The sequence below is a fragment of the Watersipora subatra genome, chromosome 7 (genome assembly GCF_963576615.1).
Source record: "Watersipora subatra chromosome 7, tzWatSuba1.1, whole genome shotgun sequence".
Classification (NCBI taxonomy): domain Eukaryota; kingdom Metazoa; phylum Bryozoa; class Gymnolaemata; order Cheilostomatida; family Watersiporidae; genus Watersipora; species Watersipora subatra.
Window position 1 is genome coordinate 24,629,832 of NC_088714.1, and position 20,917 is coordinate 24,650,748.

At 33.4% G+C, this 20,917-nt stretch overlaps 2 protein-coding genes across 2 annotated transcripts; both read left to right on the plus strand.

Annotated features, from left to right (window-relative positions):
- Positions 1-178: 178 nt before the first annotated feature.
- Positions 179-7,764, plus strand: LOC137400121 (probable glutathione S-transferase 8). The gene is made up of 7 exons (XM_068086432.1): positions 179-316; positions 3,244-3,283; positions 3,485-3,567; positions 3,659-3,820; positions 4,711-4,803; positions 6,172-6,413; positions 7,365-7,764. Exons 4-7 carry the CDS (start codon positions 3,685-3,687, stop codon positions 7,527-7,529), a joined length of 636 nt encoding a protein of 211 aa, XP_067942533.1. The 5' UTR covers positions 179-316; positions 3,244-3,283; positions 3,485-3,567; positions 3,659-3,684; the 3' UTR covers positions 7,530-7,764.
- Positions 7,765-8,375: 611 nt separating this feature from the next.
- Positions 8,376-20,659, plus strand: LOC137400269 (probable glutathione S-transferase 8). The gene is made up of 6 exons (XM_068086598.1): positions 8,376-8,436; positions 16,504-16,603; positions 16,696-16,857; positions 17,915-18,007; positions 19,397-19,638; positions 20,339-20,659. Exons 3-6 carry the CDS (start codon positions 16,722-16,724, stop codon positions 20,501-20,503), a joined length of 636 nt encoding a protein of 211 aa, XP_067942699.1. The 5' UTR covers positions 8,376-8,436; positions 16,504-16,603; positions 16,696-16,721; the 3' UTR covers positions 20,504-20,659.
- Positions 20,660-20,917: the final 258 nt, after the last annotated feature.

Sequence of the window (20,917 nt, forward strand, 5' to 3'; positions counted from 1 at the left end):
GAATGATGACAGAGTGTAAAATATGCCAAAGCGAGTTGGGAAATGGAACTTCCCCGCTACTTATCTTTAAATATCACGCCATTCAGAATGCTTCGAAAACAAATTAAAAGCCTAATCGAACCATTGGCTACTTTGTGTAGCAAGTGGCGTATCTGTCGTAGTTGAATTAATACAATCAAACAACTTGAATACATTGGAGTATTCAATTAGCTATCACGGGCAAAGGCAACTTTTTTGCAATCACTGGACTATAACCAAATTTTTTGTGGTGAGAACATGACACGCTTTGGTCAGCTACACAACAAACTCGCCGAAGGTATGTTTTTTTTTAATATATAAAGAAATCGCAACAATTTTTGAGCTGTAACAAAGCTGGAGTAAACATTTTGTTGTTCGGCTGCTGTCCATTATTGCGATTTGGTATGCTCTGTCTGATTAAAATGTTTTCCTCCAATCATTCACCGATATTCCAATTTTATGTATCATTTAACACCGATATTATGACTATTCTCCATGCTTGGATTAGTTTCCTCTATTTGTTATTGTAAACTATGGTGGAAAGCACGGCTAACCAGTATTTAACAGTGAGATCTGTTCTTGTGTATACTAGAGGGTCTCCAGATCCAGAATTAACCATATTAACAACTTTCCATTAACTAGGATAACAACTTACAATAACACTTTTCATTTTGAAATAAACATCATTTTCAAGCTGCAATCTTATAGAACTCAATCAAAGAAGTAAAAATGAATTAATAAAAAAATTTTTCATGCTCCTTCATAGAAGTGATATTTTAAAGATAACTGAAGAAACATAATGATCACTGTACACCGAGTCTGATAGAGTGCATATATTTGTTATGAATAGAAAAACAATTAGTTTTAGTATGATGCTCCTTTGTGCTGAGGAAAAGCTTGATGATTTTTTCTAATTCGTTTCTTCATTACTAAGAATTCTAAACAGTTTCAAATTTCAAAGTTCAACTAGTGTGTCATTTGAAAGTAATGCTCTGTCAGCAGACATTTTATATTTGCCGTTCAGTTAGAAATTCGCTCGGTAATTTGATGATATCTGGGAAACTAATAGTCCAACTGGTCACAAGTTTCAGAATTCGACTGAAAACATATTAGGCGCAAAGTGACCAAAGTTTCGTATTCCTTTATTAAGCAGAAGTACAAACAACCACAAGAAAGCTACACAGCCGAGTTCGCTCAACCATAAGATCAGGTGGGAAAGCAACTCCTCGAATTAAGTCAGGCCCAGCCTTCTAGTGTTGGGGCATGATTTAAAAAATATTTATAGGACAGACATCATGGTGAATAAATACGCAAAAATATGGCAACCTCAGGCCGTAACATTCAAATTGAAGGAGAATTATCACTTACAATATATTAAGGCAGCATGTGTAGCATACGAGTGATTCTAGGAGCACCAATATTTTCTCCTCAATTTACGTTCCTCAATCAGTGTGACATCTACTATACATATTTGTGTTCTTTTTAATTATGTTGTGATTTTTAAAAGTATGTTGTTTAATTTGTAATGAAATCACTAAATGTTTTTATATGATGTGACAATTTGGCCCTCAGTTTTGTAGATTAATAGTGCATCGCTGCCTTGTTTTTTAGAAATTGTTTCAATTGCAATTGTTTTTAGTTACTCAGCTGGTTGGCAAGTCAAAGACCTTTAACAACTACAAATTCATAAAGTTCTCCTTTCAAATGTTCTTTAAACAACAATGAGCTATAGAGAGGTTATGTTTACCAACTAGATATTCCATATGGGCTGGTGTTTGAAGTAAGTGGTAACCCTTATTGTGAAGTTGCTGTTATCTAAGCAGTTGTTTCATCTTGAGCAAATATTACATAAACTAAACAGCTTATTGTAGTGTAAGTTATAATGTACTTACATCCAATAATAACGCTGAAAACTTACATCTAGTCTGATCAGTTTGTATCAGTGTTATCATAAAGAATACAAGAATAACTCCTTATTTTCAAGTAGCCAAAATTAGATTTTTCTCTCAAAATCACTGTAAATAAGTCAGCGCAACAAGACAATTTCTAATGTATATGCTTCAGAATATACAGGCATTTTTTAAGTACTGTACAAGTTTGCTAGATCCACTTTTGCAATATGATAGGATCTGTGAAGTGAGTATGAAATAGTTTTGTGATGTTATTATCCATATATGGCTGTAGCGTGAAAAGGCTGGCACTGCCAGCAGTAGTTGAAAGGTGTAGCAAGCAGCCGATTTCACTATCGTTTGATGGTAGACAATTGATGTCTGTTCACTCTATTCAAATATGGTAAAGAGAACAAGGGTATTATATAGGTTTAGTCAGAGAAGGTGTTTGTTTGCATGCGAGGTGGGAGACGCAGGATTGATTTTTTTTAATAGTAGACATGACACAGCAGTTTTTGCATTCACTAAAAAAATTAGAGCTGTGACAATGCTATAAACTTTTTCAATACAAATCACTTCACTGTCAGATGAAGAACTTAATATAATAATATAATAACTCATTGCCGTAGGCAAATGTTATGATTGCTACTTACAAAAAAAGTGCAATGAAAACATTCTGCCTTCTATGACATAAAGTTACAGTTCAGTAGTTAGGCACTTCAAGAGATGTTAAAAGGTGGCATTAAAGAACGGAATAGCACCCATTCTAGCCCTAATTTCAGCTCCTTCTACAGTCTTCAGGCTGGTAAAGTTGGTTTTGTTGAGGGTAAGTCAGAAGTGGTTGGTGCCAGTGGACATTACTTTGTTGAGATGTACTTGCAAGATGTTAGGTTGATGTATTGCAATGTATCTTGCTCAGCTCTAATATTTGTTTATTGCAAAAAGTGTGCAATACCAGTAAAGTTTAAACTATTTGCAGAACAGCCAAAAAACAAACAACAAAAAATTAAAACGCTTTCAAAAATTATGTTTAAAGTTATGTTACCTCATATGGACAGTTATGATCAGCATCTAATTGCTTGAAACGCTGATGAGCTAACTGTGTTTCAATATATTTGCTGTCTAAAATACTCAAATCATGTCTCCAACCTACCTGACCATCCATTAAAGTCATATGTACCCAGAAATTCACTACACCTTATGCCAGACACCAACACCCTGCCAATCCACAGAGAACAGTTTAATGCAAAATTGTTTTTACTTCAATATTTGTTATCATTTTTGTCTCATGGTTCCATATTAATAAAGTTCATATCTAATATATTATCTGTTTTAGGTATGCATTGACAGTTCAATGCTATTAAATGAGTTGGCAGGTAAGCAGGTAAAATGCATCAATGGTGGTTTAACATGGCCTTTTAATAAAAGCTATGCTGAGAAAAGCAAATCTAAATTTTGTAAAATGAAAAGGTTGTTACTCCTTATATTCAACAACTATTAATGTGAAATCCCTCATTGTTAATTTATTTTGTAGAACCATCGCAGCACTAAACTATTATGTGTCCTGTTTGCTTTAGATTGTAGAAAGGGCCATTTGCAGTCATAGCCGGCCAGTCACTAAATAGACACATCAGCTACTAATTGGCAGGGTGCACAGCTAGTAAGTATTGCTCTCATTTCTTAAAAAGGGCAACCCTTGTGCTTGTTGCTAGCGGTAAAATTGAGAAACAAAGTTTTATTTTTACTTGCAGAAAACAGATTAGAAAACTAACAAAAAATGGCCACCAAAGACAAGCTGGTCTACCTTCCTCTAAGAGCCAGAGGAGAAGCTATCAGAATGCTCTATGTAGTGGCTGGAAAAAAGTTTGATGATACGCGTATCACCGGTGATGACTTCGCAGCATACAAGCCGAGTAAGTACTGATGATCTAGTCCAATCAGTTTCCTGAATGGCAGGTGTCATCTTGAGTCGCTCTCAATGGAAAAATAAAAATGGCATCCGCCACTACTCAGCGCTCTATAAATCAGTTTTTCAAAGGCTGGATGCCATTTTGGTTAGTACTCACTATTATTAAAAAATCAAACATTAGGTGGTCGATAAATTGGTGAAAATAAATACTCCGCATTATTGTAATAAAAAAGCCAAAGCATGTTGAGTTACATCACCTAAAATTTACCATAATAATGGCATTACGTCTTTCAAAAGTTGACTGAAAATTTATTAGTGGCCAGCATTTTGTAAGATTTTTCTAAGTTGTGGTTCAGTGAAGAATCTGCCGGTTGGTAGAGCCACTAGTGTGTCCTGCAGGGATGGCTCAAATCAATTTATTACATAAAATCCTCGTGAGCCACCAACTAAAAGGTGTCTGGACAAGTAAATAATTAGAAAATCGTACATGGCGCGAGTCACTATTGTCTGTACAAATGACATTGAGATAATCTCACTTTTAGGCATTGCAGCTTGATATACCTTAGCCTGTGTTCTAAAGCAATAACGTAGTGTGGATATTTTTTTAGCCTTTTCAAATACTAGAAATTCCGTCTTTCTTAGATAGAAAGATAAGAAGCAGTGTTAGCAAAACTGAGTTGTAATCTGAAGAGCGACGGCATGGTCAACATTTAATTATTATACCGTTTAAAGTTTTCTTAATCTGATGAGTGTTAGAGGGCTGGTGTGCACCGTTTTTCAAATATTCGAACATGATTTACCTCAAACCCTGTGTGTGTATTACATTTGAGCTTCTACAGGCTCATATTTCGGCTAATATTTATGAATTTCTCTTACTAAACATGTTTATTGCAGAGACTCCATTTGGCCAGCTACCAGTTCTGGAGACCGCTGAAGGGATGCTGTGTAACTCCAATGTTATAGCGAGACACGTAGCAAGAAAACTAGGTAACCTATTTCTTGAGGTTGGATTTTGTCCTAAACAGTCGCAAAAATTCTCATGATTTCGAAGTTTCTAATGGTTTATTTGTTGTAAATGATTTGATGGGCATATTATGATTATGCTGTGTGCAATTCCACTGTATAGATCATGATTATCTAAGTGATCGCAAGGGGTTCATAGTAGTAACAGTTTTACTAGGGCAGAGGATGTAAAAACGGATCGATTTAAAAATCCAAGTGAGAGAGCCTTTCAGCCAAAACCAATTCTTATGCAGTAAAAGTCAAAATAGAAACCCTGCAAATAGTGGTCAATCATGGCAAAAATGGTTTTAGCAAAGTGCCATACTCTTTGCAAAATAGGGTTCTGTAAAAGTGCATATTTCAATAGCGATGTCAAAGTTACAGATTTAAAGCAAAGTATTCATTTAAATCTTTTTATCTTTATTAGATGGTTTAATAAATAAATATACGTTATAAACCTACTTAGGCAAGTAGTGAAATATCGCAAAAAAATGACTTTCCTCTCATCCAAAGATGGAAACGTATGTCCCTAGTTTTACTCTGGTCCCTGACATCATTAGGCTCTAATCCACAATCTTTTGCAGTGTATCTATTCTCCATGATGTCCTTAGTCTCAGGGTACCTGTTTTAGTCTAAGATCTAGTGTCTAAAGCATGGAGTACTATTCTGTCTAACACTTCTCTTCTACTAACCAATGTTTATGACCTTATGACCTTATGACCTTATGACCTAGGTGATGGAGATGTTAATGATGAGCTTACACAAAGTTTGAGTAGATTTTATCAGAAAGTATCAGTATTTTTCTATTATTAGGGCCCATTAGGGATTGTTTGTGATGTTTGAGATGACCTGACTGCCAGGATGTTTCTAGATTAAAATCAACACAAATTGATTGTGATTAAACGCTCGGAAATAGAATTATGTGTGAAATGACATCACTAGTTGTTATCATTACGACAGCTGATATCAGCTATTGCAATAGGTTGAAGCGTTACACGTTTCGATTTCATAAGTCTCTTTGCAACGATAAACGTCATTATCACACTTTCACTTGATCTGAGCGTTTTAATCGAGATCAAGTTCTACCAATTTTTATTTCGAAATATCCTGGCCATCTGATCACCTCAAGCATCAAAAAACAATATGCAAATAATTAAAAATACCGCTATTCCTGATAAAATTGACTAAATATTTGGTACAAGTTTATCTTTAGTTACACTAATAATGAAATTTTTGCCAGAGATAAATGTAGACATTTTGATCGGTACTAGTGGGTGATGATATTTATTAGGTGAGGGAGGTATTCTTTAAACAAACACGCCCACCTTCTTTATACTTTGATTATTGCTCTAGGGCTAAGTGGAAAGACTCAATGGGAGGAAACTTTGCATGACCTGGTTACGGAATGCGCCCAAGACTGTATCAATATGTATGCGTTACCTAATATCTACAATTGGCAAGTCTTCAAACTCGTACCCGTCCCTGAGAACAGCGAGGAATTGTTGCAAAAAGCAAAGACTAAATGGACAAAGGTTCTTGAATATGTCGAATCTTTGGCTAAAAAAAGAGGAAAGAAATATATAGTCAGTAATGAGGTAAGCGTGAAAGTGCCAACACAGATAGTTTATTTTTAGAGTTTTTCATCTGCAAATTGATTTCAAAGAAATGGTTATGTTTTATGCTCACTATTTTTGTCATAACTCAGAAACCGTTGATTTGATCTTCATGAAGCATGCATATAAAATGATCAGTAGGAACTTCTCTACACAGTGAAATTTATAATGCTAAAATTTCTTCAATATAAATGATATTTTTTTGGGAAATGTGATTTTGAAAGAATTGTTGGCATTTTTGGTTCACTATTTTGGTAATAATTTGAAAACCATTTCTTCGATCTTCATGAGCTAACCAGAAAAAATAATCAATAAAATTTTTTATATGCTTTGGTAGTAAAAATGACAACATTATAACAATATAGATAAACTTTTTCTGACCTGAGTTGCAAACATTCTCAAAAAACATTCATAGAATATGTGTCAAAATAATTCGAACTGAAAACTTTTATGCTCAGTATCGCCTTTGAAAATAATTTTCAATGTCAATGTAATTTCTTATTCGTTGCAACTGTTTGTGGTGTTTGAGATGATCTGATTGACAGGATTTTTCCAGATTAAAATCGATAAAACTTGATCGTGATTAAAATGCTATGAAACTGATATCAGCTATTGCCTTCAAGTCGGAGCATTACCTGTCTCTATTCTATCAGTCTCTATGCAACTAGTGATGTCATAATCACACTTTCTATTGATCTGATTGATTTAATCAGGATCAAGTTTATCAATTTTAATCTAGAAACATCCTGACAATCAGAACACCTCAAACATCAAAAACAATCATAAATTTTTTATAAATACCGATAATTTTTAATAAAATCTACTAGCATTTTGTGTGAGTTCATTATCAAAGCTGTAAGTGAGTTTGGAGTTGTCTTACCAAAATGTGTAGATAGACGACTTAATGTTTTTATAAGGTTCCTTTTATTGCAGCTCGGCCTAGCTGACCTGTTTCTGTTTGCGGCCATGGAATTCAGCAAAACCGGTACTCCAGACATCATGACCTTGACACCATGGGCTAAGCAGTTCACAGAGAAGGTAGCTGCTGATCCAAAGCTAACTAAATACCTGGCTGACCGACCCGAGGCTACAGTATAAAGCATTATTAAGGAACTGAGATTAGTATATTTACTGTCAGAATATAGAGACAGTAAAACTTGTGCCAAGAGTTACAGCATATGGTTTTACAAAGAGAGAGCCAATCCATGTGTGATTTTCTTCACTAGTTTATTCTATTTATATCTTTCTGTTTATTTTCTCCGAGCACTTTTTTGTTGTTATCCAAAATCTCAGGTGTGTTCAAACGAAACAAAATATAGAACAATCATTGCTCTATACAAATTTGAGGTGACTGATGCTCAATAAATGCCAACGTTTATAATCATGGCAACTTTTAAAAATGAGCCTTTTTGGAATCAACCCGATTACATCATATTTCGTATGAAAAGGTACCAAGCTATTGCATAATGACACAGCTGGTTCAGTGAAAATTTCGGAAATAACATGTAGCTACCCTTGCAATTTACTGGTTTGGTGGGTTACAATATGCGCGCTATTTGATTTTAATCTTAAAACTATTCAGATGTTAGCTTGGGAACATTCTGGTAACTGACCTCCATGAGACGTAGAAAATGGTAAGACAATATGTTCTCAAAATGATTGTTAGGAATGCAAAGATCTGACAGTCAATGATTAAGCATGAATGATGACATTACATAAAATATGCCAAAGCGAGTAGGAAAATGAAATTTCCCCATCTTCAAATATCACGCCATTCAGAATGCTTCAAAAACAAATTAAATACTTAATCGAACCATTGGCTATTTTTATAGCATGTGGCACACCTGTCGCGGTTGAATAATACAATTAAACAATTTGAATACACTGTAGTATTCAACTACTCTTGTAATCCTAATCATTCCTTTACAATCGCTGGACTATAACCAAATTTTCTGTGGTGAGAGCATCAAATGTTTTGGCTAGCTACAAAACGAACTAGATGAAGGTAAGTATTTTTAATATAATTATAGAGAAATTGTAACAATTTTTCGAGCTGTAATAGAGCTTGAGTAAACTTTTTGTTGTTCGGCTGCTGTCCATTATTGCAATTTGATATGCTCTGTCTGATTAGGACGTTTTCCTCCAATCATTCACCGATATTCCAATTTTATGTATCATTTAACACCGATATTATGACTATTCTCCATGCTTGGATTAGTTTCCTCTATTTGTTATTGTAAACTATGGTGGGAAGCACGGCTAACCAGTATTTAACACTGAGATCTGTTCTTGTGTATACTAGAGGTTGTCCTGATCTAGAATTAAGCATATGAACAACTTTCCTTTAAATAGGATAACAACTTACAATAACACTTTTCATTCTGAGCTGAGGATAGGATAACAACTTACAATAACACTTTTCATTCTGAGCTGAGGATAGGATAACAACTTACAATAACACTTTTCATTTTGAGCTGAGGATAGGATAACAACTTACAATAACACTTTTCATTTTGAGCTGAGGATAGGATAACAACTTACAATAACACTTTTCATTTTGAGTTGAGGATAGGATAACAACTTACAATAACACTTTTCATTTTGAGCTGAGGATAGAATAACAACTTACAATAACACTTTTCATTTTGAGCTGAGGATAGGATAACAACTTACAATAACACTTTTCATTTTGAGCTGAGGATAGGATAACAACTTACAATAACACTTTTCATTTTGAGTTGAGGATAGGATAACAACTTACAATAACACTTTTCATTCTGAGCTGAGGATAGGATAACAACTTACAATAACACTTTTCATTTTGAGCTGAGGATAGGATAACAACTTACAATAACACTTTTCATTTTGAGCTGAGGATAGGATAACAACTTACAATAACACTTTTCATTTTGAGCTGAGGATAGGATAACAACTTACAATAACACTTTTCATTTTGAGCTGAGGATAGGATAACAACTTACAATAACACATTTTCATTTTGAGCTGAGGATAGGATAACAACTTACAATAACACTTTTCATTTTGAGTTGAGGATAGGATAACAACTTACAATAACACTTTTCATTTTGAGCTGAACGTCATTTTCATCCAATCTTATAGAACTCTATCAAAGAAGTAAAAATGAATTAATAAAAAATTTTTTCATGCTCCTTCATAGAAGTGATATTTTAAAGATAACTGAAGAAACATAATGATCACTGTACACCGAGTCTGATAGAGTGCATATATTTGTTATGAATAGAAAAACAATTAGTTTTACTATAAAGCTTTGTTTGTGGTTACATGGAATATTAATGGTTACATAGAATAGAAATACAACTAGTTTTACTATAAAGCTTTGTTTGTGGTTACATGGAATATTAATGGTTACATAGAATAGAAATACAACTAGTTTTACTATAAAGCTTTGTTTGTGGTTACATGGAATATTAATGGTTACATAGAATAGGAATACAACTAGTTTTACTAAAAAGCTTTGTTTGTGGTTACATGGAATATTAATGGTTACATAGAATAGGAATACAACTAGTTTTACTATAAAGCTTTGTTTATGGTTACATGGAATGTTAATGGTTACATAGAATAGAAATACAACTAGTTTTACTATAAAGCTTTGTTTGTGGTTACATGGAATATTAATGGTTACATAGAATAGGAATACAACTAGTTTTACTATAAAGCTTTGTTTGTGGTTACATGGAATATTAATGGTTACATAGAATGGGAATACAACTAGTTTTACTATAAAGCTTTGTTTGTGGTTACATGGAATATTAATGGTTACATAGAATAGAAATACAACTAGTTTTACTATATAGCTTTGTTTGTGGTTACATGGAATGTTAATGGTTACGTAGAATAGAAATACAACTAGTTTTACTATAAAGCTTTGTTTGTAGTTACATGGAATGTTAATGGTTACATAGAATAGAAATATAACTAGTTTTACTATAAAGCTTTGTTTGTGGTTACATGGAATGTTAATGGTTACATAGAATAGAAATACAACTAGTTTTACTATAAAGCTTTGTTTGTGGTTACATGGAATGTTAATGGTTACATAGAATAGAAATACAAATAGTTTTACTATAAAGCTTTGTTTATGGTTACATGGAATGTTAATGGTTACATAGAATAGAAATACAACTAGTTTTACTATAAAGCTTTGTTTGTGGTTACATGGAATATTAATGGTTACATAGAATAGGAATACAACTAGTTTTACTATAAAGCTTTGTTTGTGGTTACATGGAATATTAATGGTTACATAGAATAGGAATACAACTAGTTTTACTATAAAGCTTTGTTTATGGTTACATGGAATGTTAATGGTTACATAGAATAGAAATACAACTAGTTTTACTATAAAGCTTTGTTTGTGGTTACATGGAATATTAATGGTTACATAGAATAGGAATACAACTAGTTTTACTATAAAGCTTTGTTTGTGGTTACATGGAATATTAATGGTTACATAAAATGGGAATACAACTAGTTTTACTATAAAGCTTTGTTTGTGGTTACATGGAATATTAATGGTTACATAGAATGGGAATACAACTAGTTTTACTATAAAGCTTTGTTTGTAGTTACATGGAATGTTAATGGTTACATAGAATAGAAATACAACTAGTTTTACTATAAAGCTTTGTTTGTGGTTACATGGAATGTTAATGGTTACATAGAATAGGAATACAACTAGTTTTACTATAAAGCTTTGTTTGTGGTTACATGGAATATTAATGGTTACATAGAATAGGAATACAACTAGTTTTACTATAAAGCTTTGTTTGTGGTTACATGGAATATTAATGGTTACATAGAATAGGAATACAACTAGTTTTACTATAAAGCTTTGTTTGTGGTTACATGGAATATTAATGGTTACATAGAATAGGAATACAACTAGTTTTACTATAAAGCTTTGTTTGTGGTTACATGGAATATTAATGGTTACATAGAATGGGAATACAACTAGTTTTACTATAAAGCTTTGTTTGTAGTTACATGGAATGTTAATGGTTACATAGAATAGAAATACAACTAGTTTTACTATAAAGCTTTGTTTGTGGTTACATGGAATGTTAATGGTTACATAGAATAGAAAAACAACTAGTTTTACTATAAAGCTTTGTTTGTGGTTACATGGAATGTTAATGGTTACATAGAATAGAAAAACAATTAGTTTTACTATAAAGCTTTGTTTGTGGTTACATGGAATGTTAATGGTTACATAGAATAGAAATACAACTAGTTTTACTATAAAGCTTTGTTTGTGGTTACATGGAATGTTAATGGTTACGTAGAATAGAAATACAACTAGTTTTACTATATAGCTTTGTTTGTGGTTACATGGAATGTTAATGGTTACGTAGAATAGAAATACAACTAGTTTTACTATAAAGCTTTGTTTGTAGTTACATGGAATGTTAATGGTTACATAGAATAGAAATATAACTAGTTTTACTATAAAGCTTTGTTTGTGGTTACATGGAATGTTAATGGTTACATAGAATAGAAATACAACTAGTTTTACTATAAAGCTTTGTTTGTGGTTACATGGAATGTTAATGGTTACATAGAATAGAAATACAAATAGTTTTACTATAAAGCTTTGTTTATGGTTACATGGAATGTTAATGGTTACATAGAATAGAAATACAACTAGTTTTACTATAAAGCTTTGTTTGTGGTTACATGGAATATTAATGGTTACATAGAATAGGAATACAACTAGTTTTACTATAAAGCTTTGTTTGTGGTTACATGGAATATTAATGGTTACATAAAATAGAAATACAACTAGTTTTACTATAAAGCTTTGTTTGTAGTTACATGGAATGTTAATGGTTACATAGAATAGAAATATAACTAGTTTTACTATAAAGCTTTGTTTGTGGTTACATGGAATGTTAATGGTTACATAGAATAGAAATACAACTAGTTTTACTATAAAGCTTTGTTTGTGGTTACATGGAATGTTAATGGTTACATAGAATAGAAATACAACTAGTTTTACTATAAAGCTTTGTTTGTGGTTACATGGAATGTTAATGGTTACATAGAATAGAAATACAACTAGTTTTACTATAAAGCTTTGTTTGTGGTTACATGGAATGTTAATGGTTACATAGAATAGAAATACAACTAGTTTCACTATAAAGCTTTGTTTGTGGTTACATGGAATGTTAATGGTTACATAGAATAGAAATACAACTAGTTTTACTATAAAGCTTTGTTTGTGGTTACATGGAATGTTAATGGTTACATAGAATAGAAATACAACTAGTTTTACTATAAAGCTTTGTTTGTGGTTACATGGAATGTTAATGGTTACATAGAATAGAAATACCACTAGTTTTACTATAAAGCTTTGTTTGTGGTTACATGGAATGTTAATGGTTACATAGAATAGAAATACCACTAGTTTTACTATAAAGCTTTGTTTGTGGTTACATGGAATGTTAATGGTTACATAGAATAGAAATACAACTAGTTTTACTATAAAGCTTTGTTTGTGGTTACATGGAATGTTAATGGTTACATAGAATAGAAATACAACTAGTTTTACTATAAAGCTTTGTTTGTGGTTACATGGAATGTTAATGGTTACATAGAATAGAAATACAAATAGTTTTAGTATGATGCTCCTCTGTGCTGAGGAAAAGCTGGCTGATTTTTCTAATTTGTTTCTTCATTACCAAGAATTCTAAACGGTTTCAAATTTCAAAGTTCAATTAGTGTGTCATTAGAAAGTAATGCTCTGTCAGTAGACATTTTATATTTGCCGGTCAGATAGAAATGCGCTCGGTATTTTGGTGATATCTGGGAAACTAATTGTCCAATTGGTTACAAGTTTCAGAATTTGACTGAAAACAAATTAGGCACAAAGTGACCAAAGTTTCATATGCCTCTATAAACCAGAAGTACAAACAACCACAACAAAGCTACACAGCCGTGTTTGCTCAAGCATAAGATCAGGTGGGAAAGCAACTCCTCGAATTAAGTCAGGCCCAGGAATAAATGTTCATAAACATGGCAACCTCAGTTCGTAACTTTCAAATTGAAGAGAATTATCACTTTCAATATATGTAAAACAGCATGTTTAGCATACGAGTGATTCTTGGAGCACCAATATTTTCTCCTCATTTTACATTCCTCAATCAGTATGAGATCTAATTTGTAATGAAATCACTAGATGTATTTATATGACGCGACCTTTAGGCTCCCAGTTTCGTAGATTCATAGGGCATCACTGCCTTGTTTCTTAGAAATTGTTTTAATTGCAATTGTTTTTAGTTTCTCAGCTGGTTGGCAAGTCAAAGACCTTTCACAACTACAAATTCATAAAATTCTCCTTTCAAATAACCTTTAAACAACAATGAGCTATAGAGAGGTTATGTTCACCAACTAAATATTCCATATGCGTTGGTGTTTGAAGTAAGTGGTAACCCATATTATGAAGTGGCTGTTATCTAAGCAATTGTTTCATCACGAACAAATATTACCTGAACTAAACAACATATTGTAGTGTAAGTTATAATGTACTTACATCCAATAATACCGCTGAAAACTTACCTCTAGTTCGATCAGCTTGTATCAATGTTATTATAATGAATACAATGAAACTCCTTATTTTCAAGTAGCCAAAATTAGATTTTTTTCTCAAAACCACTGTAAATAAGTCAGCGCAACTCTTAAAGGTTGACTTACTACAAAATTCACATTACAGTTATTTGGTATCAAAAGATTCACCATGTCGTACTCTGTTGTGTTGTAGGTGCCAAATACGTGGAAATGTGATTACAAGCCCTTAAAAGCTCAAAAACGAAAAGCCGCCATAGATTGGAATCTGTTTATTTATCTGACGTTGTCATTACAGTTCGGTTATCGTCTTGTCATGTGATGTTCTCACGTGTATTGAAAGACCAATAAAAAGCTTGCTATAAAACATATCGTAGCACTAGTTTATGACAAACACTTCAGGTTTTACCGAAGTCCCCGTATTAAATTTAGATGCTCGCTACTTTACAGTTTTGTTTCGACATTATTCAATCGTCAAGTCGTAATCTGATCATGTGACCCAATACTTCGCAAATATTTTTTGCAGTACTTTTCGATTATCACAGGTAACCAACAGACTCGTCATGATTAGCAGACAATGATATGTACTCCTTCGAGCTAAGGTTAAAAAGTTTAACGATTTTTTACGGTAAGTTATAAGATATCAGTACTAAAAGTGACAGCATCACAATGACGATAAAACAGGCGTGTAAGAACAATAGACATGGTTTTATTGAATGCGTGAAGTATATTAGTGAAAATATTTCGACGAATGAGGTTGCATGAAAGTGTAAACAGAAACCATCCTGTAACAACTACGTCCCATTTGAGCAGTTTTGGAAAGCGAATCCAAACAATGGCAGTTTCGTGTGGCTGCGATTAACTGTTCGTTTTTTAGCTTTTAACAGCTTGTAATCACATTCCCATATATTTTGCATCTACAACACAACAGAGTAAGACATGGTGAATCTTATTATACCAAATAACTGTAATGTGAATTATGTTGCAAGTCAGCCTTTAAGACAATTTCTAATGTATATGCTTTAGAATATACAGGCATTTTTAAGTACTGTACAGGTTAGCTAAACCCACTTTTGCAATATGACAGGATCCATGCAGTGAGTATGAAATTGTTTTGTGATGTTATTATCTATATATGGCTGTAGTGTAAAAAGGCCAGCACTGCAAGCAGTAGTTGAATGGTGTAGCAAGTAGCAGATTTCACTCTCGTATGATGGTAGACATTTGATGTCTGTTTACTCTGTTCAAATATGATGAAGAGAACAAGGGTATTATATTGGTTTAGTCAGAGAAGCTGTTTGTTTGTATGCGAGGTGGGAGACGCAGGATTGATTTTTTTTAATAGTAGATATGACACAGCAGTTTTTGCGTTCACTAAAAATATTAGAGCTGTGACAATGCTATAAACCTTTTCAATACAAATTACTTCACTGTCAGCTGAAGAACTTTCATTTAGAATTTTTATAATATAATAAATCTTTGCCGTAGGCAAATGTTATGATTGTTATTTACAAAAAAGTGCAATGAAAACCTTTTGCCTTCTATGACATAAAGTCACAGTTGGTACATCCAGTAGTTAACCACTTCAAGAGATGTTAAAAAATTGCATCAAAGAAAGGAATAGCACCCATTCTGGCCTTAATTTCAGCTCTTTCTACAGTTTTCAGGTTAGTAAAGTTGGTTTTGTTGAGGGGAAGTCAGAAGTGGTTGGTGCCAGTGGACATTATTTTGTTGAGGTGCATTTGCAAGATATAAGGTTGATTCTTTGAGTTTAATTTTTCATGTATTGCATTGTATCTTGCTCAGCTCAAATCTTTGTTTATTGCGACAAGTGTGCAATACCACTAAATTTTAACCTATTTTTAAAACAGTTCCAAAACAAACAATAACAAAATAAAATGCTTTCAAAAACTATGTTTAGGGTTATGTTACCTGATATGGACAGTTACACCCAGCGTCTAAATGCTTGAAATGCTGATGAGCTAACTGTATTTCAATATATTTGCTGTCTAAAATACTCAAATCATATCTCCAACCTACCTGACCATATATTAAAGTCCTATGTACCCATAAAATCCCCTACACCTTTTACCAAACACCAACACTTTGCCAACCCACAGAGAACAGTTTTATGCAGAAGTGTTTTTACTTCAATAATCGTTATTATTTTATGTCTCATGGTTCCATATTAATAAAGTTCATATCTAAAACAATATCTGCTTTAGGTCTGTAACAACAGTTCAATGCTATTATACGAGTTGGTAGGTAAGCAGGTAGAATGCATCAATGGTGGTTTAACATGGCCTTAAGATAAAAGCTATGCTGAGAAAAGCAAATCTAAATTTTGTAAAATGAAAAGGTTGTTACGCCTTATATTTAACAACTATTAATGTGACATCCCGTATTTTTAATTTTGTTTGTAAAACCATCGCAGCACTAAAATATTAAGCTGTCCTGTTTGCTTTAGATGCTGTTGCTAAGATGGTAGAAGGGGCCATTTGCAGTGATAGCCAGCCAGTCACTAAATAGACACATCGAGCGCGACTAATTGGCAGGGTGCACAGCTGGTAAGTATTGCTCTCATTTCTTAAAAGAAGGCAACCCTTGTGCTTGTTGCTAGCGGTCAAATTGAGGAACAAAATTTTATTTTTACTTGCAGATCACAGATTAGAAAGCTTACTAAAAATGGCCACCAAAGACAAGCTGGTCTACCTTCCTCTGAGAGCCAGAGGAGAAGCTATCAGAATGCTTTACGTAGTGGCTAGAAAAAAGTTTGATGACACACGTATCACCGGTGATGACTTTGCAGCATACAAACCGAGTAAGTACTGATGACCTAGTGAAATCAGTTTCTTGAATGGCAGGTGCCATCTTGTGTGCGGATTTCAGCAGACAATTCTTTGTTCATCATTAGATAAGCGGCTAGATGACTGGCTGAGGGAAGAAGTTGTTAATATGGTCTGTCTGGTTTGTTTGTCTGTCCTTTCACACCCATAGCATTAGCAATCACTTGAGAAAAATTATTGCACGGTAGTGCCCCCCCCCCCCTTGGGAAAGGGGGGAAATTTCTTGGAAATCTCATGTAGCGAGCCAGCATCTAGCTCGCTAACAAGTGTAATGGTATTGAGTTGCTCTCAATGAAAAAATAAAAATGGCATCCGCCACTACTCAAAGCTCTATAAATCAGTTTTTCAAAGGCTGGGTGCCATTTTGGTTAGTACTCACTATTGAAAAATCAAACTTTAGGTGGTCGATAAATTGGTGAAAATAAATACTCCGCATTATTGTAATAAAAAAGCCAAAGCATGTTGAGTTACATCACCTAAAATTTACCATAATAATGGCATTACGTCTTTCACAAGTTGACTGAAAATTTAATAGTGGCCAGCGTTTTGTAATATTTTCCTAATTTGTGGCTCAGTAAAAAATCTGCCGGTTGGTGCATCTACTAGTGTGTCCTGCAAGAATGACCCAAATCAATTTATTACATAAAATCCTTGTGAGCCACAACCAGAACGTCTCTGGACAAGTAAATAATTAGAAAATTTTACATGGCACGAGCCACTATTGTCTGTACAAATGACACTGAGATAATCTCACTTTTAGGCATTGCAGGCTGATATGCCTTTCCTAGATAAGAAGCAGTGTTAGCAAAACTGAGTTGTAATCTGAAGAGCGACGGCATGGTCAACATTTAATTTTTATACGGTTTAAAGTTTTCTTAATCTAATGCGTATTACAGGGCCGATGTGCACCGTTCTTCAAATATTTGAACACGATTTACTTCAAATACAATGTTTGCATTATATTTGAGTTTCTACAGGCTCATATTTCAGCTAATATTTATGAATTTCTCTTACAAGATAAGTTTATTGCAGAGACACCATTTGGCCAGCTACCAGTTCTGGAGACCACTGAAGGGATGCTGTGTAACTCCAATGTTATAGCGAGACACGTAGCAAGAAAACTAGGTAACTTATTTCTCGAGGCTGAATTTTGTTCTGAGCGCTCGCAAAAATTCTCAATGATTTTAGGTTCTTAAATCTCAGTTTCTAATGGGTTGTTTGTTGTAAATGATTTGGTGGACATATTATGATTATGCTGTGTGCAACTACAATGTTAATAGATCATGATTATCCAAGCAATCACGAGGGGTTCATAGTGGTGACAGTTTTACTAGGACAGAGGATGTAAAAACGGGTCGAATTAACAATCCCAGGGAGAGAGCCTTTCAGTCAAAACCATTTCTCATGCAGTGAAAGTTTAAATAGAAACCCTGCAAATAATGATCAATCATGGCAAAAATGGTTTTAGCAAAATGCCATATTCTTTGCAAAATAGGGGTTCTGTGAAACTGTATATTTCATTAGCTATGTTATAGTTACAGATTTAAATCAAAAGTTATCATTTAATTCTCTCTATCTTTATTATATGGTTTAATAAATAAATATAAATTATAAACCTACTTAGGCAAGCAGTAAAATATTGCAAGGAAATGACTTTCCTCTGATCTAAAGATGGAAAAGTATGTCCCTAATTTTATTTTGCTGCCTGTGTTTTGCTGCCCTTTTATTCTTTGGTGTCTGACATTATTAGGCTTTAATCTACATTCTTTTGCGGTGTGTCTATTCTCCAAGATGTCCTTAGCCTCAGGGTACCTGTTGTAGTCTAAGATCCAGCATTTAAAGCATGGAGTGCCATTCTGTCTAACACTCCTTTTCTACAAACCAATGCTTATGACCTTATGACCTAGATGATGGATCTGTAAATGATGAACCTACACAAAACTTTTGTAGATTTTATCAGAAAGTATCAGTATTTTTCTATTATTAGGGATTGTTTTTGATGTTTGAGATGACCTGATTGTCAGTTTGTTTCAAGTCTAAAATCAACACAACTTGATTGTGGTTAAAATGCTCAGAAATAGAAATACGTGTAAAATGACATCACTAGTTGTCAGTGCAACAGCTGATATCGGCTATTGCTATAGGTTGAAGCGTTACACTCCTCAATTTCATAAGTCTCTTTGCAACTATAAACGTCATTATCACACTTTCGTTTGATCTGAGCGTTTTAATCGAGATCAAGTTCTACCAATTTTTATTTTGAAATATCCTGGCAATCTGATCACCTCAAACATCAAAAAACAATTGCGCATAATAAAAAATACCGCTATTCCTGATAAAATTGACTAAATATTTGGTACAAGTTTATCACTAGTTACACTAATGATAAAATTCTTGCCAGAGATAAATGTAGACATTTTGATCGGTACTAGTGAGTGATGATATTTATTAGTTGAGGGAGGTATTCTTTAAACAAACACGCTTCCCTTCTTTACACTATGATTATTGCTCTAGGGCTAAGCGGAAAGACTCAATGGGAGGAAACCTTGCATGACCTGGTTACTGAATGCGCCCAAGATTGTATCAATATGTATGCGTTACCTAATATCTACAATTGGCAAGTCTTCAAACTCGTACCCGTCCCTGAGAACAGCGAGGAATTGTTGCAAAAAGCAAAGACTAAATGGACAAAGGTTCTTGAGTATGTCGAATCTTTGGCTAAAAAGAGAGGAAAGAAATATATAGTCAGTAATGAGGTAAGCGTGACAGTGTCAACAAAGATAAGTTTACTTGAGCCTTTAAATTCTTATTATTATTATTATTACTATTATTCTTGAGGTCTTCAACTTTTTGCCGACAAAGTTTATTTTTAGAGTTTTCCATCGGCCAATTAATTTCAAAAAAATTTTTGTTATGTTTGATGCTCACTATTTTCGTCATAACTAAAAAAAATTCGATCTTCTGAAGCTAATTGTAAAAATTAATCAGTAAAATCTTTTCCATGAAATAGTACTAATAATGGCAAGATTATAACACAATAAATAAATTTTTTTTAGTTGTGTCTTAAACAACCTTAAAAGACATTCATAGAATTTGTGGCATAACAAATTGAACTGAAAACTTTTTATGCTCAGTATCGGGTTTTCGTACAATGTTATTATTTTATATATTTGTTTGAAATCACTTTTTTGTGTGCATATTCATTAAAAATAAACTTGCACAAAATTTTTGTACATTTTATCAAAAAGTAGTAGTACTTTTCTACCATTTGCAATTGCTTTTTATGTTTGAGGTGATCTGCTTGTCTAAATGTTTTCAGATTAAAATCGATAAAACTTAATTGCATTTAAAATGCTAAGAAAAACACATGCAGAGGCTGTAAGTAAGTTTGGAGTTGTCATACCAAAGTGTGTAGATAGACAATTTGATGTTTTTATGAGGTTTCTTTCATTGCAGCTCGGCCTAGCTGACCTGTTTCTGTTTGCGGCCATGGAATTCAGCAAAACTGGTACTCCAGACATCATGACCTTGACACCATGGGCTAAGCAGTTCACAGCGAAGGTAGCTGCTGATCCAAAGCTAACTAAATACCTGGCTGATCGACCCGAGGCTACAGTATAAAGCATTATTAAGGAACTGAGACTAGTACATTTACTGTCAGAATATAGAGACAATAATTTGTGTCAAGAGTTACAGCATATGGTTTTACAAAGAGAGAGCAACTCCATGTGTGATTGTCTTCAGGAGTTTATTCTATTTATCTTTCTGTTTATTTCTGCCGAGCACTTTTTTGTTGTTATCCAAAACCCTAAGTGTGTTCAAGCTATACAAAATATAAAACAGCCTTTGCTCTATACAAAGTTGAGTTGCTTAATAAATACTTATTTTTATAATTATGGCAACTTTTAAATGGAGCTTTCGCGGAATCAGCCCGGTTCTATCATATTTCATATGAAAAGGTATTGCTATTGCACAATGGCACTGCTAGTTCAGTAAAAATGTCAGAAATAACAAGTTGATACCCTTGCAATATGC

Coding starts and splice junctions, on each gene's coding strand:
- LOC137400121 (XM_068086432.1), top strand. CDS start 3,685: ATGGCCACCAAAGACAAGCTGGTCTACCTTCCTCTAAGAGCCAGAGGA. Junction 3,821..4,710: donor CTTCGCAGCATACAAGCCGA/GTAAGTACTGAT, acceptor TGTTTATTGCAG/AGACTCCATTTGGCCAGCTA. Junction 4,804..6,171: donor ACACGTAGCAAGAAAACTAG/GTAACCTATTTC, acceptor TTATTGCTCTAG/GGCTAAGTGGAAAGACTCAA.
- LOC137400269 (XM_068086598.1), top strand. CDS start 16,722: ATGGCCACCAAAGACAAGCTGGTCTACCTTCCTCTGAGAGCCAGAGGA. Junction 16,858..17,914: donor CTTTGCAGCATACAAACCGA/GTAAGTACTGAT, acceptor AGTTTATTGCAG/AGACACCATTTGGCCAGCTA. Junction 18,008..19,396: donor ACACGTAGCAAGAAAACTAG/GTAACTTATTTC, acceptor TTATTGCTCTAG/GGCTAAGCGGAAAGACTCAA.